At 37.3% G+C, this 27364-nt stretch overlaps 1 protein-coding gene across 10 annotated transcripts in view; it reads left to right on the top strand.

The window, feature by feature from the left end:
• Positions 1 to 27364, top strand: part of AUH (AU RNA binding methylglutaconyl-CoA hydratase) — a 162113-nt gene that overhangs the window by 89999 nt on the left and 44750 nt on the right. Inside the window, exon 7 of one of the 10 annotated variants that reach the window (XM_067745040.1) lies at positions 8523 to 9556. The exons of the other annotated variants lie outside the window; for them this stretch is intronic. Within the exon in view, the coding sequence (XP_067601141.1) occupies positions 8523 to 8728 (206 nt within the window). The 3' untranslated portion in view covers positions 8729 to 9556. Of the gene's footprint in view, positions 1 to 8522; positions 9557 to 27364 lie in introns of those variants that run through there. 10 annotated transcript variants of the gene reach the window in all.

Below are 27364 nucleotides of genomic sequence, written 5' to 3'. Positions count from 1 at the left end.
ACTTCCATCTGCGCCTCTTTGCCACATTGCGCACTTGTCTCAGTCACACGTAAGCCCACAAGCTAACCCTAGCCAAAATGAGTAAAAAACAAACGTCACTGGAGAGCTTCTTTGAAAAGGGGGAGAGACCTAATGAGGAGACAGCAGAAGAGCCTAAGACTGCCAACAAAAAGAAAGCTGCATTTAAAAGAAAATAACCAAGAGTCCTTAAATTATGGGTTCATTGCAACAGGTGATTCACATTCTCCAAGCCCGCTTTGTATAATATGTGGTGACTGGCTATCCAGCAAAGCCATGAAACCTTCAAAACTGCTTCGCCACATGGAGACCAAGCACCCTGCATCAAAAGACAAGCCTTTGGAATTTTTCAAAGGAAAAAAAAAAATGTGAACACGAAGAACAGAAGCAATTATTGAAGGCCACCACTTCAACAAATGTGTCTGCTCTGAGAGCACCATTCTTAGTGGCTAACTGCATTGGTAAAGCTAAGAAGCCCTTTGCTATTGGTGAAGAGTTGATCCTGCCTGCTGCTGAGGACATTTGTCGTGAACTTTCAGGAGAGGCTGCATTTCAAAAGGTGACACATGTTCCTCTTTTGGCTAGCACCATAACTAGATGAATTGATGAAATAGCAGAGGATATTGAAGCACAATAGTTAGAGAGGATTAATGAGTCACCATGGTATGCAGTCCAGGTTGACAAGTCTACTAATGTTGACAACAAGGCAACAATGCTTGTTTTTATGTGACATATTTTTCAGGAGGATGTGCATGAAGATATGTTTTGTGCACTTTTGTTGCCAACCAACACCACAGCTGCAGAACTATGTCTTTGAATGATTACATATCAGGAAAACTGAATTGGTCATTTTGTGTTGGTATATGCACGGACGGAGTGGCTGCCATGACTGGACAGCTTTCTGGTTTTACTGCTCGGGTCAAAGAGGTCACTTCTGAATGTGAGTCTACGCACAGTGTCATCCACAGAGAAATGCTGGCTAGCCAAAAAATGTCACCTGAAGTTAACAATGTTTTGCAGAATGTGATTAAAATTATCAACCACATTAAAGTACGTGCCCTTAACTCACGTCTGTTCATGCAGCTCTGTGAGGAGATGGACGCAGAGCACACACATCTTCTCTTATACACAGAAGTGAGATGGCTTTCTGAAGGTAGATCGCTGGCCAGAGTTTCTGAGTTACGAGAGCCGCTCCAGAGATTTCTTTTAGAAAAACAGTCACCACTGGCGGCACATTTCAGTGACACAGAATGCATCGCAAAACTTGCTTACCTGTGTGACATATTCAACCTCCTCAACAAACTCAATCTGTCACTTCAGGGGAGAATGACAACTGTGTTCAAGTCAGCAGATAAAGTGGCTGCACTCAAAGCCTAACTGGAATTATGGGGGCAACGAGTGCACTTTGGGATTTTTGACATGTTTCATACATTAGCAGAGATTTTGAAAGAGACTGAGCCAGGGCCTTCTTTCTCCCAGCTAGTGCATGATCACCTATCTCACCTTTCACAAGAGTTTGAGCATTACTTCCCAACCACAGAAGACCCCCGAACTGGGAAGGAATAGATCCGCGAACCATTTGTGAATAAGCCAGGTGAATTGACTTTGTGCGTGCTAGGAGAGGATCAGCTGCTTGAGGTCACAAATGAGGGTGGCCTCAAAAGTATTTTTGAGACAACTTCAGATCTCCATACATTCTGGATTGAAGTCAAGGCGGAATATCCTGAGATTGCCACAAAAACACTGAAAACCCTGCTTCCATTTCCAACAACCTATCTTTGTGAAGCAGGGTTTTCTGCAGTGACAGCAACCAAAAAGAGATTACGGAGTAGATTGGGCATAAGCAACACACTTTGGGTGTCCCTGTCTCCCATCACCTCCAGATGGGACCATCTAGTGTCAGGAAAACAGGCTCAGGGCTCCCACTGATTCTGCATTATGGTGAGTTGTATAATTACTTCATTGTATATTACAATGTAATAATAATAGAAATAAAGCTGCACAATAGATGTAATGTGCTTGAATCATCCTGAAATCATCCCCCCCATCCCCGGTCCGTGGAAAAATTGTCTTCCACGAAACCAGTCCCTGGTGCCAGAAAGGTTGGGAACTGCTGTCTTAGATGATCCTCATATGAAAATACTGCTTATTTTTTTCTTAAAACTGTTTTTAAATTGGTGAATTTGCTATGTCTAAAATGATCTCTGAGATGTCCTCTTCTTTTTTTTTTTGACTGTAAACATTGCTGTTGAGTGTTATAAAGAGCTTACTATAATAGACGTAGTAGACTACACTGAATTTTTTTTCTCCCTTCTTGGTGGTGCCTAACTTGCTTCCTGTTGTAGATGCTCATTGAGCAGCCAGGTGCTCATAACCCCCATCAGTGAGCCTTTCTTCACTGTCAGTGGTCCCAGCCTTTCATCTATTTCAGACAAGGGTGGTTGCGAATAGAAGATGGGTAGAATGTAAGTGGGGAGAATTCAAATACAGGGAGAGTATTGTGGAAAAAATAATGCTTTGCTTTCCTTTTTAATACTATGGATGAAATAAATATTTTTGGGGAAAATGTGTGAATTCCATCCAGTCTAGAAGACATATGTCTGTAAGTCTAACAAAGAATGCTCTTCTAAGTTATTACAGACTCATGGTTCCGTATGTTAATCCAAGTGAAACTATCTCCCCATTTGGATTTACTGTATGTTTGATCAGCCACAAAAGAGTTAACCTGATGCTCTTAGTTGTCATATTATTATCACTTCTGCACTTTTGTGATAACAGTTTACTGGGAAACTGTAATCAAAACCTGGCATTTAGTTTTCTTTCTTTCTTTTTTTTAACTTGAACTTGAGTCTGAATAACAATGTGATTATTTTTAAGGTATATTTTGTAAATTTTCTTAAAATCAAAAAGTTAAATTATAAAGCGATTATTTTGCAGATATAGTAATAGTCCTAATGAGCGTATTAATGGACCATTACTATAATGCAAGTTTTAGATTAGTGTTCTAAATTTCAGTTTTTACTTGATCATTAAAGTTACATAGTTAATGAAAAGTAAGATGTGAAGGAAGGTGGAAACATACTAGAGCCAAATTGAACTTCTTTAAGTTGTATTATATCAGGTAAAATAAAAATAGAATGTAATTGACTGTCATATACTTAAACCAGTACTTTTATTTGTAATATATATATATTTAAGTATAGACAGATATTATAAAATATAAAATACCATGTTAATGGTTTAAAGCCAGTTTAAAAATCCTTAATATTGTTACCCTAGGACCTTCCTGTAATATTCTTAAATTATATTAAGGATTTTTATACACTAAATAGCCCTACTCTGTTCTTTATTATTTTCACCTTTAAGAAAGCAGCTAAACTTCCTGTCTTCTTCCCAACTGAGAGAATGCTCCAGTACTAGAAAATAAAATTCTCGTTTGGAAATAGCTCCCCAAACAATACCACCCTTTAACACATTTATAAGAATGCAATAAAAACAAGTTCAGAGGATTAGAATTCTGTTATTTGACAGTTTAGGAAATTTCTGTAAGTTTGCACAGAAAATGGTGGCAGATTCTTTTATTCCTGGCCTCTGTTTCTTACATCTTCTACTAGAAGATTTGGGGTACATGTCAAGAAACCTTATTATATCTAAGAAAACTGTTAAGGCTTCTTGCTTGGGTATACATCACTGTGGACAAGATGTCTAGTATTTCCATTGCTCTGTGGTTCTCTTTCATTCTCTCTAGCTTTTTATTTAGGAAATATTCAAACTTTAGGAAATGTGAAAGGCAGTAAAAGGAAACTTTTTATACCCTTTGCCAAGATCTGTCCCCGCCCATTTCCCTCTCCTTCCACTCTCCACCTCCCTCTCTCATATGTACATCCATTGTGTTCTTGCCGAACCATTTCAAAATAACAAGGTGAACCTTTAAATATTTCAGTATGCTTTTCCTAAGAATAAGAAAGGACTCATATAACCACAACACTGTTATAACACCTAACATATTAACATTATTATTAATATTCAGATTACCTCAGGTTCAAAATGTTTGTAGTGGTCTTTTTGGTTTGCTTTTCCAATTCAGGATTCCTTTAAATGTCACACATTGCAATTTTGTTTGTTTGTTCTTTTAATCTTAGTAAGTTTTCCATCTCTCTTTTTTTTTTTTAACACTAATCTTTTTTAAAAGAAGTCAAGCAAATTATTGAAGTTTGCGCATTCTGGATTTGACTGAGGTATTTCCTCACGTTTAAGTTTATGATAAAAAATTTTTGCCAAGAATACTAAATGGGCCACACTCTATATTTTCTTTTCATTTGATGGCACTTAAAGTTAGGTTGTCCCATTTTGGGTGACAATAACTTTGATCATTTGGTTAAAGTGGTGACTAACTGTGGGTATACTTTTAGTATTCTCTTCTTGGAAAGTTTTCAGGAAAAGAATCTTTAATAATTATCATTGGTATTGACTATTTCCCAAATTAAAAAGGAAAGGAAGAAAGAAAAATGAGTTTTTTATGAAAAGAAAAAAGGAAGGAAGGAAATGAGAGCACTCAGTTTTCACAGGACCAGAATGAGAGTCCCCAGTCTTGTCTTTTTCTCCTCCCCAGGGTGAGGGGTTTGGGACATCACTGCATGTCTCACTGTAGGCTGTGTTTAGCAATAAGGCAATATCTTGGCATGGTGTCCAGGAACTCTATTTTAAGGTGCGTCTGTGAAGTAATGACAGATTTTAAAATCCAGTGTGTGTGTTGTCCTGAACACAGTAGTCATTTTGGAAAGTTTTGTTTATAACTTTTGTTGAAATCTTCTTAGAACATACATCAGAATCTGAGCTTATTCTTTTGACTATCATCAGCAGTGACTCATCTTGATCCTGTGAGGGTGAATTTGATTTTCATAAATAGCAAGAGACCTTTCGGTGCCAAATCTGATTAATAAGGTCATACTATTTCCGGAAGAAGAAAAGTATAACAATAAAAATAAGACTGCTTTTCTTAAGAGGCTTATATAATGTCAAACATTTACCAGTGTTGTGAGCAATGGATAGCACTGCTGGATTTAATGGACTGATTCCTAAGTGACCTCTAAAGGCCAGCACTCGTTCTGCTCTGTGAAGTCTAGTACATTTACAAACACACCTCATACAGTCTCATGCAGTCTCATTTCTTTGTACTTTTAAAATGTACTCAGTGACCACTTTACTTTTTTCTAATTAGGGGATTTTGGAAGTTATTTGTCGACAGAACATATTGTTAGTTGTTGTAGAGGAAACAGATATATCAATAGATGTAGATACAGGTACAGATATAGATGACTCAGCAGTGTTCCTTTAAAATGCCCATCTGAAATCTGGTAGGAGATATTAAACATGTGTACAAGTATCATAACTGCTCTATTATAAAGTTGTTGGAATCAAACATGAATAAAGCAGTTGAAACTGGGAATTGTGAGTTTGAGAAAATAGTGTGGATTCTGTCAGCTATAAGCCTCAGTTTATAAGACATGCAACGTGGGTCCCCAGCACTTCTCTAAGCTTCTCTCCTATTGCTGCCCCCTTTGCTCACACGCTGGGTTCCAGATATATTTATTCAGTTAATTTGCAAATACTTGTTGACCCATGCACTGGTGTAGACACTGGGTATGTAGTCATAAACAAACATGGAAAGATCACTGGAGACTCTGGGGATGGCCAAACACATGACATGATGCCTGACACTAGACAGATGTGATTGATAGCAGTTTGTTAGTCACATGTACTCACAGCTCAGGGGAAGCCACCACATGGCACACAGGACCACATGGAGGTTGTGCTTGGGAACAGTGAAAAAACAGAGTGTGGGAGGCAGGCTTTGTAGTGATGAGAGGGTGGTGTGCCCCCTGGTTCCTTAGGGAGGATGTGATTGGTTTTGTTTGAATAATTTCACAATCTGGCAGGAACCTGGAACCCTCTCCCCAGGAATAAGTAGGAACCATGTCTAGTTTTCCTGATGAGAGGTAGGTTGTTTGTCTAGGGGACTTAATTTATTGGAGCAGAGTTGAGAGGAGAACTTGTAGTCCGGCCATTTGTGGTTCACCTGATATCCCTAGGTGTTAGGCAGCACGTGATATTGGGACTTCAAAATTTTAGGCCTTACCCACATGAACAAATGGAAATATAGAAAGTTTCAGAATAGAGACGACAGAACAAAGAGTGAGTGAACTTTGTGATTAATGAATAGGAGTTACTCAATCTAAGTAACAGAGAAACAAACAAAAAACCTGAATAAATGAACTGAACCTCAGGGACCTATAGGACAGTACTGAAATGTTTAACATTTGTGTCACAAGAGTCTCAGAAGGAAAGGAGAAAGTGTGGTTCAGAAAAAAAATATTTGAAGAAATAATGGCTGAAGATTTCATAAATTTGGTGAAAGACATAAACTAAGGATTTAAGAAACTGAGTGAACCCAAACAAGATAAGTCCAGAGAAATCCAGGACCAGACACGTCATAATCAAAATGCTTAAAACTAAAGACCAAATACTACTACTACTAATAATGATACTTAAAGTCAAAGGAAAATAACATTATTTATAGGAAAACAATGATTTGAGTGTTTAGATTCCTTATCAGAAACAATGGATTCCAGAAATAAGTGGAATGGTATTTCTAAATTGCTAAAAGGAAAGAACTGTCAACCCATAATTCTGTATCAAGATAAAGTGTCTTTTAGGAATGAAGGTGAAATAAGGATATTCTCAGATTAAGGAAAACTAAGAGAATTTATGGCCTGCAGACCCAGTGTGGTATTGGGGAAAAGATAGACACTTTGATCTGTGGAACACAACAGAATCCAGAAATAGACCTGTGCAAATATGGCTGGTTGATAATTGATAATTCACACAAGCAATTCAGTGGAGAAAGTATGGTGGTGGAAAAGTTGTATATCCATATGCAAAAGAAAAGAGAAAACCACTTCAACCTAAATCTCACAATTTGTACAAAATGAACTCAAAATCATAAATTTAAATGTAAAATATAAAACGGTACAAATCTTTGAAGCTTCGTGAAGCCAGAGACTGTCTCTCTCATTTCCACAGTTTGAAACCACAGGTCCGGTAGTCATCCGTCGAGTATTACTAAATGTGTAAATTATAGTTGTCCCTTGGTATCAAGGGGGATTGGTTCCAGAACCCCCTGTGGATACCAAAATCCATGGATGCTCAAAATGGCATGGTACACCTTATAAAATGGTGTAGTATTTGCATATAACCTCTGCACATCCTTCCATATATTTTAGATCGTCTCTAGATTACTTATAATACCTAATACAATGTAAATGCTAAGTAAATAGTTATAAATACAATGTAAGGGCTATGTAAAGACAGTTGGCCCTTGAATAACATGGATTTGAACTGCACGGGTCCACTTATATGCAGATATTTTTCAATAAATATACAGTTGGCCCTCTGTATTCGTGGGTTTTGCATCCATGGATTCAACAACTATGTATGGACATTTCTGCCCGAAGTAGGTTGAATCTGAGGATGTGAAACCCACGGATACAGAGGGCCAACTGTATTCATTGTACTATGCCATTTTATATAAGGAACTTGAGCATCTGCAGATTCTGGTGTACGTGAGAGCTCCTGGAACCAATACCTCCTGCATACCAAGGGATGACTAGTTGGCGGCATGAGGCAAATTCAAGTCTTGCTCTTTGGAACTTTCTGGAATTTGTTTTTTCTGAATACTTTTGGTTGGAGAAGGTTGGATGAATCCGTGGATTTGGAGGGCCCATTGTACTGCTCCTGGAGGAGATAGAATGAAATTAACTTCAAAGATGGGTTACACAAAGTAAATTAGAGATTAACTATTACAGGAATATTTTGTTTACTTGTACTGCATGCTTTTCTTCATTAAAATTCACCTTATTGCTTTATATATCCAAATTGTATAAGTAATGGGATTGAATTAATCAGTGATTTTGACTGACCTCAGATTGATGTCTGTCGTTCTCATTTTTGTTTTCTTTTTTCTTTTTTTTTTTTTTAATAACTAGTAACTTGGTATTTTGTGAGCAGCATGTTACTTTCCTGTTGTCCAGCTGTACTCAAGGTAGCCTTATTTGCATGCTACAAAATCTGCTCAGCGTCTTGATGGGGGTTCCCTTGTATGCAGCAAGTTGTTTGTCTTTTGCTGCTTTTGAGATTCTCTGAAGAGACTCCTAAAAAGATCTTTTTAACTTTTGCCACTTTAATTATAATGTGTCTTAGTGTGAGTCTTTCTTGGTTTATCTTTATCAGAATTCTCTGGGCTTCCTGGATCTTGATGTCTTTTTCTCCTCTAGGTTAGGAACATTTTTAGCCATTATTTTTTCAAACAAGTTTTCTGCCCTTTTTTCATTCTCTTCTTCTTCTGGGACCCCTATAATGAGAATATCGGTACACTTAATGTTGTCCCATAAGTCTCTTAAGCTTCACTCTTTTCCATTCTTTTTTTTTTTTTTTTTTTTTTGCAGTACGCGGGCCTCTCACTGTTGTGGCCTGTCCCGTTGAGGAGCACAGGCTCCGGACGCGCAGGCTTAGCGGCCATGGCTCACGGGCCCAGCCGCTCCGCGGCATGTGGGATCTTCCCGGACCGGGGCATGAACCCATGTCCCCTGCATCTCGGCAGGCGGACTCTCAACCACTGCGCCACCAGGGAAGCCCTTTTTTGTTGCTTTGATTGGTTGAGTTCCACTGTCTTGTCTCTGAGTTCCCTGATTCTTTTTTCTACTTCATCTAGCATGTTGTTGAACCCCTCTATTGTATTTTTCAGTCCAGTTATTGTATTCTTTAACTTTGTCACTTTTGTTTGCACTGTCTTAAATGTCTCTTTGTGGAAATTCCTTTTTGTTCAAGCATTCTTTTCCTGTCCTCAGTGAGCATTTTTATGACTGTTATTTTGAACTTCTTTTCATATAAATCATTTGTTTTTGTTTTGTTAAGGTCTTTTTCTGAGGTTTTATCTTGGCCTTTTTTGGGGAATATATTCCTATGTTTCTTTATTTTCCTGATTCTCTGTGTTAGTTTTTATGCATTAGATAAAACAGCTAACTCTCCCAGTCTTGGAGATAAACCTTATTGTTCAGCCCTGCCCTAGCTCTTTATTGTCCGTCAAACCTTTGGTTTTGTGCGAGTATCCTGTTTTATTCTAAGTGGCTGTCAGTAGTTGAGGGTGTGCCAGGACCTGTCTGTGTCTCAGAGGGGAGGACCTCAGCATCTGGATTCAGGCTGATTGGAAGCCAGACCCTTAGGCAGCAGCTTTTAAGGTATGCAAACATATTTCTTTCAGGGGAAGACTGGAAGATGGGCATTTCTGTTTGTTCCCTCTACACTGACCCTTCGGTGATAGCCAGTTAAGAAATGTTTCTTTGTTTGCTGTTGTCCTTTTCAACCATTAACACAAGACCAGCTGGTCAGCACATCCAGGCTATCAAGGGATGTGTCCTCTAGGCAGCAGCTACAAAAGCTGGAGTGACGGATGTGCGCACAAGGTTCTTTCTCAGGGACGACAGCTACTTGGGGCAGGGCAGATGGAGGGTGGGAAGGTATGCAGCTTTCTTATCTCTAGAGAAGATTGTAGTAGGTCCTTTGATGTGTGTTTAATTAGAAGCTGCCCCTCGGGGCCCAGCTATGAAGGTAAGCTAATTGGCTTCTTTCACAGAAATACTAGGCCTTTTATTCAGCTACCTCTCCATTGTGCCATGGGGTGTATAGCTGGTTAAAAACTCTTTCTCCATTTGTTATAGTCTCGTGGGACCTGTGAATATAAGCTTCATTGGCCTCCAGAGCCTAGTGATCAAGGGGTATCTCCTGGGCAGCAAAAATTAGGGGGCCAGATTTGTGTCTACAAACTCATTTTTAGGAGATTCTGGTGACTTGGAGTGAGGCAGAGGGAGAGTGCAAAGATGGCGCCCAGTGGTCTCAGCTGTCTTTGGATAGTATTTCAGTAGGCCTCTAGATGTGTATTGAATTAGATGCTTGTTCCTTAAATCGGCCTCCTTCACAGAAAGACTGGGCACTTTTCAGGCAGCTGCTTCTGTGCTGGCTTTGGTAGGGGGTAGCCAGGTGAGTCTGTGTGAGCTCAGAACTGCTTCTCAGTTTGCTGTAGCTGTCACTCTCGTTGATATGAGCCTGTTGACTTTCAAAGCTAGATATTTTGTGTTTCATTTCTCAGGTGCAGGTCTTAAAAGTTGGTGTGCCTGATGTGGGATTCTAACGCTTTGCTCCTCAGGGAGAAGCTTGGATTTTTGAGCTCTCTCCGGATTGTGTATCACCGCACTGGGGGTGGGGTTAATGGTGAGATTGTGCTGCAGCCTCTTCTACCTGTCTCAATGTGGGTTTTTTCCTAATTTGCCAAATGTGGAGGAATTAATTGCTCAGGTAGTTTTGGGGTTTCTGTTAAGAGGACATTGTTCCTTATTTAGCTGTAGATTTGGTGTGTCTATGGGAAGGGGTGGTTTCAGGATCCTCCTATGTTGTCATCTTGAACTAGAACTCAGTTGCATTATTTTGGTTGAACGACTGAAAGCATAATCAGAAAAGTTCTATACACCCAGAATCATTGTTGTTATGGTGAAAATGGTGAAACAGATTCACCAATGTTTATAGTTATTTGTTACTCGGAGATGTGCACCATCTGTCATGATTGTGGTTGAACTGAAAAACGTCCTGTTAACATTCAGATGTCTTATCTTTGTAAAATTGGCTGTTATTAAATAAGCTTTTTGCATGTAGGATTACACTGCTAAACTAGGATGTGTTTTCACAATCACATGTCTCACTTTGTGCTTTTTCTTTTTCATTTTACCGTGGCACTTTGTGAATATACCCTTTTGACCCTTTTGATCACTATTTATGGCAACCTTTAGTGGCATCTCTTTTGTTGATCCTATTACGTGTAGCCAATTGCCAGCAGCCAGGTTTGTTCTTTTCCTACTCTTTTTTCCCCTTCTACCTTCTGCTGTCTCTTTCCTGATATCTCACCATTAGAAAATCACCTACTCCTTCCACCATGCCTCCTCCAGTTGAGAAATCTTGAACTACCCCATCCTCAGAGCCCATGTCCCTTTGGGGAAGTCTTCTGTGAGAGGTGGTATAACCTCAGTCAATAAGAAAGTAATGGTATTACTTTAAAATTTAACTCCTAGAGCATTTGAACACAAAAGTAATATTGCTATTTTTTTTAAAGGAAAACATATAATCACTAATAATGTATGATTAGAAATAAAAATAATAATGGGAAGCAGTTTGGGGCAGTTTCAAAGTTGAATTAATCTTTTTGCAGTTGACAGATTTCTTAAAAGCAATTGCTTATGTTGTTTCATGTCACATAATTTTGATGAAAACAATAGGGAAATATTGGTCCCAATAAGTAATTATTATTAATGGTTTGTTGCCTGTCATTTCAGACTTTTAAAAGTGCATCTACCAATGTATTAATACAGATCTGCGTAGATTTTTTTCCCCTAAAAGTATGATCATATTATACATTTTGTTCTGTGACTTGCTATTTTTGATTTAATGGTATATTTTAGATAATCGCTCCTTCCTGTCTTATTTATAACTAGTACAGAGAAACTTCTGATGTTTCACTATAAAGCATTCTCCTGGCTTTAACTGAGATATGTATCCATAATCCTATGAAGGAAATATTGATAGTGTTGAATTTTTTGATACTTGAATTATTTAGATAGATTTTCTATTATAGAGAGATTCTGGTTTTCTTAGAATGAACTACTCTGGTAATGGTATATTATTCTTTCATGCTTAATGATTCTTCTGGATTCTGTATACCTATATTGAAATGGTACTTTTTGCATCCATTTTTATAGAAGAGATTAGTTTGAAGTTTTGTTTCATATGTTATCTTGTGAGACTTTGGTAGCAGTTAAATATTAGCATCTTAAAAATGATTTGGAAGCCTTATTAATTTTCTGCTTTCTGGGATACTTGAAATAATACTGGAATTAAATAATACCCTTGAAATTTTATATTAATTTTACTTTTGTGTCCTGATATATTTTGAGATTTTAAAATTCCCTTTTAATAATTCACAATTCTTGGGAAATATAGTTACCCAGATTTTCAGATACACTGACATAGACTTGTATATCATGTGTTCCTATAATTCTTTTAATTTTCTTTCATATTTGGGTGTTTGCCCTTATTAATTCTTTAATTTGTATTTTTGTTCTCTTCTCTTTTTCATGATTTGTTTTTCCACAGAAAGAACCAGCTTTTAGGTTTATGGGGTTTTTTCCCCCCTTTTACTGTTTTTTTCCCCCCCCTTTTACTGTTTTTTTCTTTTCTGATGTATGACTTCCTGCTTTTGTGATAATTCTACCTTTTCTTTGTCTCAGTGCTTTCATTGCTCTTTTTTAACTTAAAAATTTAGTTTGTTTATCTTCATTTTTAGTGATGAAAAAGTTTGTATTTTAAAGCTAATTTTAGATGTTTAACATTCATTTTCATATAGCACATATTATTTTCTAGATTTGTATTTTATTCTTATTAAATATTAACCTAAGAGTAGGGTTTTTGTTTGCTTGTGTGTGTGTCTTTTGTTTTTTTTTTTTAGTTTCCAAGTTATTTTTGGTGTTTTCTATTAACACTTTCTAGTTTCATTATAACATATTCAGATAATGTTTTCTGTAGTACTACTTTTAGGAAGTGCTTGCAGTTTCATTTTGTATATAACAATTACATTGGCCAGTATTTGTAAATATATTGCATGGCCTTTGAAAAGAAAGTATCCTTTTTGATTGTAGGGTTTAGACATAGTTTTATGTAATATATTTATTAATTACATTATTTTCTAGTTTTTCTGTATTTTGTCTGTCAGATTGGAGAGAGGTATGTTAATGTATCCACTGCTATTGTATTTCTGTCAGTTTCTTGTTTTTTTCTCAGATTTTCTTGAACACTTGACCCTTGAACTGCTCAGGGATTAGGGGTGCCAACACCCCATGCAGTCAGAAATCTGCGTATAACTTTATAGTTGGCCTGCCATATCCACAGTTCCGTATCCAGAGATTCAACCAACCACGGATCGTGTAATACTGTATTACACATTTATTGAAAAAATATCCTCATGTAAGTGGACCCATACAATTCAAGGGTCAACTGTATTATTCAAGGGTCAACTGTATTATATATATTTCAGTTCCATTTTTGGTGCCTAAAGAGGTCATGTGTATCTTCATTATGGTTTATACCACTTCTTCAGTATGACATACCCCTATTTTCCCATTAAATGTTTTTACATTGAATTCTGTTTTACCTGGTTGTGATACTGTGAACCCCTAACTCATTCTTTATTTCAGGAAGAAAATCCCATAGTAAATAGGTTTCATAGGCCCAGCGTCTTTCAGACTTGTTTCGTGCCCAGCCCTTCTTAAAGTAATTGTTCTTCATTTTTGCCAGTGTATATTGTGCCAGATTTTGTTTCTATGGTACTGTGCATAAGTTCAGTATTTCTTTATATTTTTAAATACATATAATACAAAGATACTTCTTTTAAAAAAAGTTTTGTGTTTTATTACTTGCATTTTTCTTTGGGTGTGGCACTGGCAGAGTCAGCCAATTATCTTTATGGAGTTTCTCAAAAATAATCTTACTCTACTGGTGTGGTATGATTGCCTCTATTAGGCAATTATTAGATGTTGAAACAACTTCTTACTTAATTTTTCTGATCCTTAATTTTTTCCAAGCTTTGAAAATATTGATAACATTATGAGAGCTAGCATTAACTTATGGGGGTACGTAAAGGAAATTCATATTTGATATTGGCTCTGTCTGTTATTTTTGCCCTTGTATGAAAAGATTATTTAAAACTTTTAAAAAGCATGAAGCTGTGCTTTAAGGAAGCTATTTTGGTACTAGTCTCAAAGGACAGATTGCTATTCCTTTCCCACCCTAATGAAACTAGGTCACTGGCTTTTGGCACATCTCCATGATGTGATATTTATTTGATGTTGAAGTGCACTGTCTAGAAATAGTGATGCAATGTCAGCAAGGCCACTTTTCATTTCATGAACATAATTTCCAGTGCCCTGGAATTAATTTATTTCTTGACCTGTTTATAGTTACACTTGGTCATGAGCATTTCAGAGGCAGAGGAAGTATCTGGAAATGGTCATAGTCACCCTGTTAGGTGATAAATTATGGGGTTTCTGTTCAACTTGAAGGTTTGGCTTGTTGAAGTAGTTGTTATCTTATGAAAAACAAGGAGCTATTTATTAAACAAACTTTTCCCTGATGCCATGGTAGGATTTGCTGGCTCCAGGGGTTGAGAAAACTCATCTAATGTATGTATTTTTGAACTCTGTTTTACCTTGACCAACTTTAAACACAATTGGGGAAGTTCCCTGTTCCATTCACTGGACAGGAGCAAGTACTTGAAAAATAAGGGGTAACCATAGGACTCCTCTAAAATTAATTATCTGTAGGTTCTGAAATTTAAAATGAGCTACTTTGAAGTCAGTTATGTATCAGTTCAGTGTTTGAGAAAGAGATTGAGGAAAACCTCACTGAGTGTGGACTCTGGAGTGGGTTTATGGCTTGCTTCTCTGTGCTTTCATCTCCTAATGCATAAAGTGTGATAATAGTCATGAGTATTTTATAACGGCATTATGGGGATGAAAACAGTAAATGGACATGCATTAAAAGTGTTCTGGTAGATAATGAGCATGCAATACATTCATTTTCATCAGTATCCTTTTAATGTGTTTGTGTTTATAAATGTCCTTTTTTCTCTTGCTACCCCTGCCCCTTCCTTGCCAGATATATTGTCACTCTGTTCCGTGTGGTTAGGGAGGGGTACCTGCTTCACTTTAATTCTGCCAAGAGGGCAAGTCTCGGGAGTAGCGTCATTTGACCTGCTCAGGAAATGTATTCCAGTAGGATTTTCTATATAGCCTAGCTTAATTGAGCAGGAGCTTTTCCAAACTGTAGAATTAAAGGGTAAAGCTTGGTAAGGAAGTTTGCAGATTTAGGATATTTTCTGTGCTTCAGTTTCATTATTTGTTTAGTAGATGTTTTTCTTCTCTGCATTATTTAAAATCCACTTTCATCTTATTGTTAATTTACGTAGATTTATTTAATATGAGTTTAAGTTCTTTATTTTTCAGAAACATGAAGAGTTGCCAATCTGATATTTACTTCATTCTCCCTTCGTTTTCATACACTTTGCAATTATAAAAGTTTTGTTAATTTTTTATTCATAAATTTCACAACTGTGAGAATTCAGTGAAAAATAAGTTATAAAATCTGAAAGGATTTGAATGTTTTTATATAACCTGTATACAATCACATCATTAGGTATTGAAATAAGAACTTTATAATATCCTGTCTTCTTCCAGTTTATAATTTTTAAAAGATAAACTGAGGCATATTAAAATTTTAAGAGTCTATTTGAGCAGAAATCAATTTGAATTGGGCAGCACCAAGCCAGAAGTGGTTAGGAGTGCTCCACCAACAGGAGGTTAGGGAGAGACTTTTATAGAGAAAAGGTGGAAGGAAATTATTGATTGGCTATATAGCTGAAAGCCTAGTTGGCTTTTTGTGATTAGTTGTTCTTAGCCTTTTGATTTTGTAACTTTGAGGCACTTACGGCTTAGATTTTGGTTTGCTTACATAGGCTACCAAGGCATTTACAGCCACCTAGTCTAATGGGCTCCTTGTTTACTTAATTTAACAAGTTATATCTCTTTGCTGGTTTGATTATGTACTCCGTGCATCTTCAGCACCAACTGCTACCAGGGAAGGAACTGTTCGATTTTGTTGCTAGATAGCAACAGCTATCTAGCTCAGTGTTTGTGGAATGATAGGTGCTTAGTAAATATTCCTTGAATGAAATAAATTGGTTTTCTTTGAATGTTTTATTTCTAGGCAGTATACCCAGAAATTATGTTTATATGTTTTTTGGATGTGTTTCTGCTGGTTAACAGTGTGTTTAGTACATTTGTTTTTGGCTTCTGTTGCTTTCCTTATTGTAGTTTGTTTTTAACTAGGCGTGTTTCAGTGCACTTTGGGGACAAATTCTTCAGATTCCAGGGAGCTTGTAAAAACTGTTTCCCTGCTCTGAATAGCAGACCGTGAGAGGGGCTTCAAATGCCTATCATTTGAGCCTAAGGAAGCTGAAGAAGAAAGGAACAGATTGTCTTTCTAAAACTCAAGCATACCTGGCCAGCACTTTCACACCTTTGAGAAGAGAGAAAAGAAAGTAGATTAAGATTCAGGAGTTTTTAAAAATGTTGTGGCTGCACAAAATAAAGCTGCAGAAAAAAACCAGAGTGTTAGTCAAAGAGCTAAGACCCTTTTAAAATGCAAACAACTGAATTTTCATGAGTCAGTGGTTGCTCTGTAACTAGAGCAGTCAGCCCCTCCCAATCCCTGTTATTTGGGTCACTGTGCAATTATTTTTTGCTAATTTGCCTCATGAACGTACACACATGCATGTTATTTTTGATGCCTTAAAAAACATTTCAGTTGAGTTATAGGGATGTAGAGGATTTAAAATACTTGAGTTTGGTGCCTTTATTTTGTGCACTTTTAAGTGAGTGTAACATTTCTAATGCCAGTTGATATTGCAGAAATCTAAATTGTTCAAATATGTGAAGTTTAGCATATTCGTTTTAAACTATTGCCACACACAGTGTTAATGAACAGCCACCTCACATGTTCACACCAGTATAGTAGAGTCCTTTTTAACGCAGATATTAGGAGATACATGCGTTCCAGAGAAGAACTTTCTCCTTTGGTATTTATACCAAGTGAAGTTTGTTTTACACCACTATTTTAATGTACCTTTTTATCTGTTTTTTTTGGCCTTCCCAGCGTACGAACCCTTCTTTCGAAGTCTGTGGGTCCCTGCTAGCAGAGGTTTCTGCCGAGGAGTTTGAAGTTGAAATTTGACCTTCAGAGGTAGGGACAGTGAAGGTTTCCTTTTGGCAATGGTGGGGGCTTTGTCCAAGTCCTGGGAGACAGTGTCCTTACTAGTTGCAAGCCTCTCTGGTGTGGGCTGGGGCTGCCATCCTGGCTAACGGTGACTCTTGGTTCTGTTTATTAAACATAGTTCTTTAGCGTTCTTAGTAATTCTTGGAGTGGTCCAGAAAGCTTTCTGTAAATTTCTATTGTGTGCAAATCAGCCAAAGTTCATTTGCATTGCCAACAGCTAAGAAGTCTGACTGATACAGTTTACCCTTATTCTATCCATCTACCTCCACATCAGTGAGGTATAGTTGATGGTCAAGTGCAAGTGTTAATGTACTCAGAATTTTGTTCTCTTTTTTCTTCAGAATATATTCTATGGCTAGTATGTCTGACCTGATTTTTCCAGTAAGTATTCTTTCTGGTTTATAGGTCTGTGAGACGTATTCATTTATTTATCTTTTTAGTATTTTATTGAGTGCTTATTATGTCCCAGGTGTTTGTAGTGACTGAAAAAATATAGCAGTAAGTAAAAGAGACCAAACCCCTGCCTTCATGGAGTTTACATTTGAGGAGACTGTTGAATAAATAAAATATGTAGTTATGTAGATGGTGATAAATGTGATGATAAAATTAAGCAAGAGAGGAGAGAAGGAGCTCTGAACCAAAAGGCCATTACAATGAGATGTCCTGGTTGGTCTTACCAACTGAGGTAGGGAGAGTGCTGGCACCCCAGCTCCATTTCTGGTGGAACAATTTGGAGGCCCAGGAAAGAGCAAGACTCAACTAAGAGCACTCATAGCTTCTGGACCACTTTGATTCTTGAGATGTGCTGGTTGGTCCAGGACAGTTATGGCAGATGCACAGACTTTGATTCTTGAGATGTGCTGGTTGGTCCAGGACAGTTATGGCAGATGCACAGATAGCAGATAGGCAGAATTTTTAAAGAGCAGTCTAAATTCATTTCAGCAAGTATATGCGTAATGAGATTATATATATATGCAGTTTTTTGTAGAATATTGTTTTAAAAGTACATTCAGATATGAGTTAGCATTTGAAATACTTTACTATAAAAATTTAAGCACCTGTTCTATTAAATCTAGACCATATGCTCATCATCCTAGTGTCTTTTTAGCTGTCCTACCACACACAAAGAATGTGTAAGAGCATGGGGTTTTAGAATAGCATAACCTCCGGAGGAGCTGCTATAGTTTTTCCTTAGTGAACATACAAAAGTATTTCACACTGATTCTTATATGCTAGTACAATATATGTTGAAAAGTCTGGGCATTGTAGAAAATGAGAAGCATAGTGAAGATATATTTTATTTTGAAAGGACTAATATATTTTATTATGCAGAAAAGCTATAAATATATCATTTGTTGAAGTGATTATCATAGGAAAAATTCTACTGAATGTCAGGTCTTTTTCCCCACCTATACTTTCACTAAATGCCTTATGATTGAATATTTATTTTTGTCAGTGTGAAGATTAAAGAAAAGCTAAGCAGAAGCAATCTTAATATCTTGTTGATTACATTCCGGAAAGAAGAAGAAATGGCAGAACATTAAGCCTAAATGCCATTTGCTATAATTACCCTGTGTGAAATATAACTGGTAGCTGTCAAGCTTTGATTGAAACTTACTGAAGGTTAGCACCAGCTGCATGCATTAATTGTCTCTGAGCAAATGCACATAACACAGCCACCATTTGGGAGCATCCTTTTTGGTATTTAATTTGTTGTAAAGTATTTCATGATTGAGTTTGGATGAATGCTGCTGTAACTTCTGATTTATTTTTTGCATCATTTCCAACAAACAAACAAACAGAAGTCCTTTCAGTTAAATTCTAAGTACTCTATGAAGTGGTGTTTCCAAATTTCATAATGCTGGGTATTTAGAGAAGGGGAACTTATAAATATTATTATTTTAAAGAAGTGTTTTGAAACATTTTTCTGATAAAGATTTATGTATCTACCCTTTTTGAACTATTAATATTTAACTTTTTCTAGATATATGAAATCCAATTTATACATTTTTTTTTTTTTTTTTTTTTGCGGTACACGGGCCTCTCACTGTTGTGGCCTCTCCCGTTGCGGGGCACAGGCTCCGGACGCGCAGGCTCAGCGGCCATGGCTCACGGGCCTAGCCGCTCCGCGGCATGTGGGATCTTCGCAGACCGGGGCACGAACCCGTGTCCCCTGCATCGGCAGGCGGACTCTCAACCACTGTGCCACCAGGGAAGCCCAATACATTAATATGTTTTCACTAAGGTAGTTTACTTTAGAATGTTAGAATGTTTACTTTTACTTTCTTTTTTATACTTTTTAGTTGGAAGGTAGCAACCTTCAATTGAGTTTTCTATAAATACTAACATTTAATCTTCATAAAGTTTAGGTCTTTTGAAAAGTGTTGAGGCACACCTATTTTCTATATCAAAGTGATGAATAGTTTGCGTATTTATTTGGAAATTACAAGTATATTTTCCTGCTGAATAGCTACAGTGTTTGATTTGACAGGTACCATATATGGCACCAGATAGGCCTCACTAGGGTCTGTCACAGGTTGATTCTTTATTTACATTGATCATAATCTGAATTGAACAAAAATTCTATGTAGAGCCCAAACAGAAGGTGTTTATTCCTTTATTGCCCTATAGGGAACATTGAGTGTGAATCCTCCGAGAGCCATAACCATGTGAATATGGCTTAAATTCATCAAATATCACTGAGAAATATTTCAGTATTGCTAGACTGTTGATGATCTGCAGTAGACTGTTGTTGCTTTTTGGCTGCCTAGCATCCATTCTCCTTTCTGAAAACACTCCAGTTTCCATGAGGAGATCACTGGGCCTGTTCCCACTAGGGAGGGAGCCAGAGTCCCCCCTCCTCTCCCTTGGGCAGGGAACCTTGAGCTCCTGCAGCATGGGTTCCCTCCCACAGGACTCTCCAGGGGGAGGTGGAGCTCCCGCAGCATGACCCTGACTGTGGCATTGCCAGTTGGTCTTGACTGGTGTCTGCCTGTTATCTTTCAGAGCCTCCCTTGAGAGCCTTCCGGAAATCCCCTTTTCCTTATGCTAATCGGAGTCAATTTTAGTTCCTTATCACCTTCACCAGAATTTTAATTGGCTAAAGAAGCATATCCTTTTCAAGTCTAAAGTGATATTTTAATTTTAGTAAATGTGTCCCATTCTCTCGTATTATACAGTTGGTGGCAGTTTCAGACTCCATTGCTCAGAGACAGTCCTAACACTTGCCCTGTAGACCCTGCCAGGCGATCACTTTTTGTCTCTTTTTAGTTAGTGTTTGAAGGCATGGTTTGCACAGGTCTGGATAGCAGGCTATAAAGGTATTTGGCAGTATTTTTCTGTTTGCTGAATTGTATTTAAAATCGTAGGAATGCTACCCAGTGCCCTAGTGTTTAAAGCCAGTTAGTTACTGGATGGTGTATGTTGTAAAAGGGCAGCCGGAAAAAAATGTTTCCTCAACTGATTTTTATATAATGTAGGTTTTTAAAAAAGATAAGCAAAATAAGTACTTCATTTTCTCTCGTAATTTTAAAGTGACAGTTTTAGGGTTAGAAGATGGCTAAACTTGAAGCATTACATTTTCAAATTCACTCATACAGAATAAAATATACTTTTATCATTGAAGACATTTGTTTTCTATAAAAATTAAAATATTGCTGGGTGAATTATGTATTGAAAAGAAATTGAACTTTTTTCAGTCACTGTGAACTAGTGAAATGGAAGATTTGAGCATTTATATTTAGATCTGTCACTACATGGTTTTTGTATTAGATCACTCTCTGACTCTGTCACATCCTTTCACATTAGGCCTTCTGGATATTCAAGCATTTCTGTAGCTAATCCATCTCTTAGGAGGGAAGTTTCTCAGCATTTGGAAAGGGTTAATTATCTGAATCATATCACCTTAATAGGATAAACCTGGTGAAAGGGTAGTCAGACCAGCATCTTGTTTTGTACTCTTGTTTATTAAATATATGCTTCTCTTCTCTTCTCTATGCTTAGATGTATTATGCACAATAGCTTTGAATATAGACTCATCACAACTGAATATGTATGGGTTTACCTCAAAAGACCTAGATTTAGCAATGCATATGCTAGAAAGGTATCCCAGCTTTCAAAAGAAAACCGAAATAGTTGCAACTGGTATATTAGCATAAAAATAGAAGCTTGGGGTTTTAAAAAATATGTATATGGAGTGTCATTTTTTTCTCAGTGTAAGTGCACTGTTCTTTGCATATTCATAGGTTTTGCACACACTTTACATTTTGTCCCCTTCCTGATACAAGAGTGAGTTATGTTGGAATGACTTTAACCCAGAGGATGTTCTTTTTGTAGAAATGTTACATGGGATGAGGAGGCCCATGGTATAGTGTTAAAGCCTAATTTAATCCAAAGTTTGGATGAAGTACTTTGTGCTTTCAAGTATAAAAGAAAACAGTGTTCTGTGAGTAAACTTTCAATGGTAATGTTGTCAAGAGGAGGTTGACTCCATGGACTTAGTCTTCATTTTACCTTCCTGGAGGGCATCCTCAGAGTCATCTGGAGTTGATGTTTGGTGACCAGAACTTTCGTAGCTAAAGCTGGCAGTTAGTGGGCAGACTTGTGAGTCCAGGAATAGGGGTTCGGGCAGGAATGTGATATTTGTGGGTGGAGGGTCAGAACCAGCCAAACTACCCTATTGTCTGTCTTCTGAGAACTAGTATGGAAAAGGTGGTAGTAACCTTAGGGGAGGAAAGCATTTATAGAGTAGGGAAAAGAGACTAGGAAGGGGGATGTGATTTCTTTTATCATTCCTCTATCTTGCCTGCCTGGAGTACCCATTGCACCAGAGAAGGGGTGACCAAATATCACCCATGTGAGACTCGGGCTCCCTTGAACCACTGAGAGCAGGAATGGGACATGGCAGTTGAAGGTGCTGATCACTTCAGTTGAAGCCACGACCAAGGGAGGAGGGTGTGTGCTCCTAGCATTAGCTTCACATACGCTTTCCACTTGTGGAGGACTGTGTGGGGCAAGTAGACGAGGGCCAAAGGAATAAAAAATGCAGACAACTGAAAATATACATCTGAAAACCTCGGATTATTCTACTTGGCTATTACAGCCATTAAACAACAACCAGACACCACGAAAAGGGAGCAGGTGAACAGTCAAGGGAAAGAGAGGCTATGTTCTACATTGTGAAGGTTTGGAGTTAAAGGAGACTGGGTTAAGTCATTTACTAATTGTGTGGCAGGTTATTAATTATGGCAGGTTACTTAGATCTCTGAGCTTTTCTTCTTTTGTGAATGAGAGTGATGATAAATCTCTATTACAAAGCTGTTGTAAGGTTTATTACATTTGTTACCTTTTTACCTTTGCTTTGTACACTGCGAAGTGCCATGCAAATGCTAGTTGTTCCATGGAGTTTTACATTTGGAAGCTGGGTACCTTTGTAGCACATGCATTGCTAACTCTGAGTCTTAGTGATACAGCAGTGGGTTAGGGGGGCACTTCCTTTTCTGCTATCTGGACTGATACTAAAGAGACCTGCGTCGTGATGCTGGAGAGCTGGTTTTACTCCTGACTAGCTTTGTGCTTCTAAAACTTCCCACCAAAGTGGACCTGAAAGGGAACACATGCACTCAGGGCTCCCAAACAGTCTGTCACATGCTCATAGTTTCTCTAAAATCTCATTTTATTTTACAGTTTTATGTAAAGTTTGCAGTTTAGCCTATACAATATATGAAACTAGATATACCTTTTAAGTTACCTATGAATAAGATGTTAAGAAGAGGGAGGGGGTCCTTCCTGTTCTATTAATTGTGGGCAAGATGGGGTTGCCCCAGCCTGTGACTTGCGTGTCCCCAGACATAGCACACATACCCAACTCTTGGGTTCCTCTTACTTGTTAAAGAAAAGGGTTGGGACTTCCCTGGTGGTGCAATGGTTAAGAATACTCCTGCCAGTGCAGGGGACACGGGTTCAAGCCCTGGTCCGGGAAGATCCCACGTGCTGCGGAGCAACTAAGCCTGTGCACCACAACTACTGAGCCTGCACTCTAGAGCCCACATGCCACAACTACTGAAGCCCGCGCGCCTAGAGCCCGTGCTCTGCAACAAGAGAAGCCACCGCAATGAGAAGCCCGCGCACCGCAACAAAGAGTAGCCCCCACTCGCCGCAACTAGAGAAAGCCCGCGTGCAGCAATGAAGACCCAACACAGCCAAAAATAAATAAGTAAATAAATTTATTTAAAAAAAGAAAAAGAAGAGGATTGACTCTGTGGGGCCTATGTCCCCTTCTGGGCAATTATTCTGTGAAATCCTGTGTAGCAGATATTGTAAGGAACTCTTGCCCTGGTTACAAAATCAAATTATATGACAAACTCATTCTTCAAAATGGTTTTTAGATATTGTGTAATTCTTATCCATATAGGCCAGTCACAGAGGACTTTGCTCAACAGAAATTTATTATTATAGAAGCTGCAAATGATCAAATTTTACTTGCTTAAAATATCCTTGAAAGTTAGTCATCAGTGCATGGCATTTCATTATGCTGATCTCTCTACTTTTGTATGTGAGTATAACTTTCCACATAAGCTTAAAAATGTTTAAGCCTTCTGGTCAAGAAGGTAGACTAGGCACTGAGCACTATCATTTGCCATCTGCCCGTTTTAAGGCCTCATCAAAATGAAAGCACAGACTGTAAAAGAGAAAAAAACGTTTAATCATTAACCAATAAATAGCAAAGCAAAGAGAGAGGGGTCATCAACAAACAAGAGATTTTAACAACTTTTTTGTAATGTAGGAGATGAGGCAGATTGAAAAACTCTAACCTAGATGTACTACAGGGGTGCCTCCAAAGAAGTGGAAGGCAGTCTTTCTAAGGGAATCCCAGAGGGGCTGAGAGTCAGCAGCTGTTTCAGAGGTTGTAACTTAGATATGAGACTTCCACAAACAGCATACAATTGAAGGGCTGTTTGTTAAATTGTAGTACAGATCAGTCCCCTGCCCCACTCTCCCAATGCACAGTGCACACGCTCACGTGCACACGTTCACACGCACGTGCACACACACACTTAAAACAGCTGGCATGTACTATTAGGCAAAAGAGGCAAAAACTGATTCTGCTTCAGATATGAAACTAAATTCAGAAAACTAAGACTTCTGATAAGGATTTTACCACAGTAAAGCTCTCCGTATTTTGGGGGGTTTTCTGCTCAGCAGTCAGGTTCTTTTCTGTTCACATCAAGTAAAGCCTACCTATCCTGGTTAAGCATAGAGTTAGAATTTCCAATTAGCGAAGAAGCCTTTCCAAAAGAAAAAAAATAGACCAACTGACAGAGAAGAGGAGAGCAGTTCCCATCTTCCTGTATTTCCATCTTAAGTGAACAGACAACCAAAGGGTCATTGGGTTTATGAGGAAAATTTGAGAGGAAAAAAAATGGAGCCTTAGGGAAGCAGCTAATACACAAGCAATGATATTACAAGAAAGGGCTATTAGATTTATGTATTTATTTTTAAAAAGGATTGCTGAAATGAAAATCTAAGAAAATAAAGTTGAAGTAATCTTCCAAAATGTAGAGCAAAGACCAAAAAAATGTAAGAAGAGATGCATGGGAAATTAATCTTTGAGGTTTGACATTTGGCTTAATAGAAGTGAGAAAAAAGGAAAAAGAGGGGAGGAAATTATCAAAAAAGGAAGGGAAGATAATCCCAGAGGCAGAAAAGACACGTCTTTAAATTAAAGGGACCCATTGAGAGCCAGCACAAATAATGAAAACAAGTCACCCATAGGTATATGTTTGTAAAGTTTCAGTGCTTCAAGGATTAAGAGAGGATTGTAAAAATTTTCAGAGAGGAAGAAAAACAGATTGTCCAAGTATGAAGAAGTGTCAAACTCACATCAACGTTTTATCAGTCTCAACACTGGATGCTGTAAGTATTGCCGACAAAATCCAAAGGCAAACACACTTTTAACCCCAAATTCTGTACCTGACAAACTACCATTCAGTTGTAACAGCAGAATAAAGACATTTTCAGATGTACAAGGACTAGAAAAATTAGCTTCCCAAGTACCATTATTAAGAAATAACTTGGCCTTCAGGAAATAGAGGAATCAACCTAATTGGGCATCAAAGCAAATCCACAAATAATGGCAATAAAATAGGTCCAGACAACAACCATTACAAATTAGAGGAATATAAGACACATGAGGGAAAGCAAGGATTGATAGCTTGGGGATAACCTCTGTCACTGCCCCCCTTCTCCTGCCCCCACCAAATCAACCCTCCCAGAAAGAAAACAATTAGAAACCCCGGGTAAAACTCCTCTTGTGGCCTAAATATGGGAGGGAAGGCCATGCTTTTAAGCAATCAGTGAGAAAAATGGGTCTATTTAATTTTAAAACTAGAATTTTTTAAATTTCTTGGCGTGGTCAGGAGATCATGACATTGGATTTATAAAGAATGAAGTGTAATTTTAGCTGACCTCTTGGCTTGACATTAAATAATATTTATACATCATAATGTAGATGCTGGTTGTTGATTTCAACTTTTAGAACCAGTCTGTGGTAAAGAAGGTTTGGTTACTGTTTACTTCAAGATATGAATGTACAGTCTTTATTTCGTTAAAGAAAAAGTATAGCTGACCCAAGGTGAGTTGTGGAAGGGCAGAGAAAAGTGTATTGTACATAATGAATTAACCTCTATTCTCTGCATCTAAGAGCAGTGTACTGTCATTGGGACATTTAAAAACACTCATTCATGTCACTTCCTGTTAGCTTTGTTCTCTCACAAAACTCTACCTGAGAAAGGCTACCACCCACTTAAAAAAAAATTAAATGTTAATAAACTAGTACTGAAGATAGAATGGAATACTAAAATGCTCAGTCTTGAAGATAAGAATAGGTAATAAAGGTCAGATGAGAAAAATAGAAAGCAAATATCAAGGTGGTAAATTTAAACCTAACCATATTGATACTTATATTAAATGTAAAATTTTCTTTATATTGTCATTAAAAACAGATTGGTTAAAAAAGTAAGATTCAATTATATGCTGTTTATAAGAACCATGCTTTAACTATAAAGATACAGATAGGTTAAAACTAAAAGAATGGAAGAAGATATATGCTAACAATAGATAAGAAAGCTGGAATAGCTATATTAATAGTTTGCAGAGTGAAAAATCTTACTAGTGACAAAGAGGGACATTTTATAATAACAGAACTTCAAAATAATTGAAGCGGAAATCCTCAAAACAGAAAGGAGAGTAAAGAAACCCACTATTTTTAGCTGGAGATTCCATAATTAATGAAGCAAATGGAAAGAAAATCAGTCAGTATATAGAAAACTTGAACTATGCTATGAAACAGCTAGGCCTAATTGTTCTTTTCGGAGTACTCCCCCCAACAATTCTAAAATTCACATCCTTTTTTAAACTTGTACATGGAATATTCATCAAAATAGACAGAAACTTGGACCATAAAATAAATTTTAAAGGATTGAAATAATACAGGCTATATTTTCTGACCTCAACAGAGTTAAATTAGAAATCAGTAACTGAAAAATATGATAAAAGCCTCTAGATGCTTGGAAATTAAAAGAATACGAATTAAATCCATGGGTCAAAGAAGAAATCACAAGAGAAAATCAGAAAATAGTTTGAACTTAAAGAAAATGAAAACAACATTAAATTTTGTGAGATGTAGCTAAAGCAATGCTTAGAGAGAAAATACAGTTTTAAAAGCTTATATTAGAAAGCAAAAAGAAAGATCTAGAATCAGTGAACTGAACTTCTACTTCTAATAAAGAGAGGAAATTAGTGAAAAAGACTTTGTGCAAACAACAGAGAAAAATCAGTAAAACCAAAAGCCAGTAACACTGCTAGCTAATCTGATAATCAAGAAACAAAGAAACAAAAAAAGGAAGACACAAATTACCAATATCAGGATTAAAAGATAGGTCATCCCTACAAATCCTACAGATATTAAAAGATTATAAGAGAATATTATAAACAAGTTTATACCAGGAAACACACCAAAACTATCACTAGAAGAAATAGAAAATCTGAATACCTCTACTTTTTTTTTTTTTTAAAGAAATTAAATTTGTAATGAAAATTTTTTCCAGGAAGAAAACTCTGGGCATGATGGCTTATCGACCATTTGTTGAAGAATGATTACCAATCCTACCTAAGTTCTTTCAGAAAATAGAGAAGGAGAGAACAGGTCCCAACTCATTTTATGAGGCCCTCATTACTTTCCTGCCAGACCAAACAAAGGTATTGAAAGGGATCTATATACGAGTATCCCTCATGAAAACAGACATAAAATTCTTTTTTTTTCTTAATTAATTTTTATTGGAGTATAGTTGCTTTACAATGT

Source organism: Pseudorca crassidens, chromosome 7 (assembly GCF_039906515.1).
Source record: "Pseudorca crassidens isolate mPseCra1 chromosome 7, mPseCra1.hap1, whole genome shotgun sequence".
Taxonomy (NCBI): domain Eukaryota; kingdom Metazoa; phylum Chordata; class Mammalia; order Artiodactyla; family Delphinidae; genus Pseudorca; species Pseudorca crassidens.
This window is presented reverse-complemented; position numbering and strand designations above follow the sequence as displayed.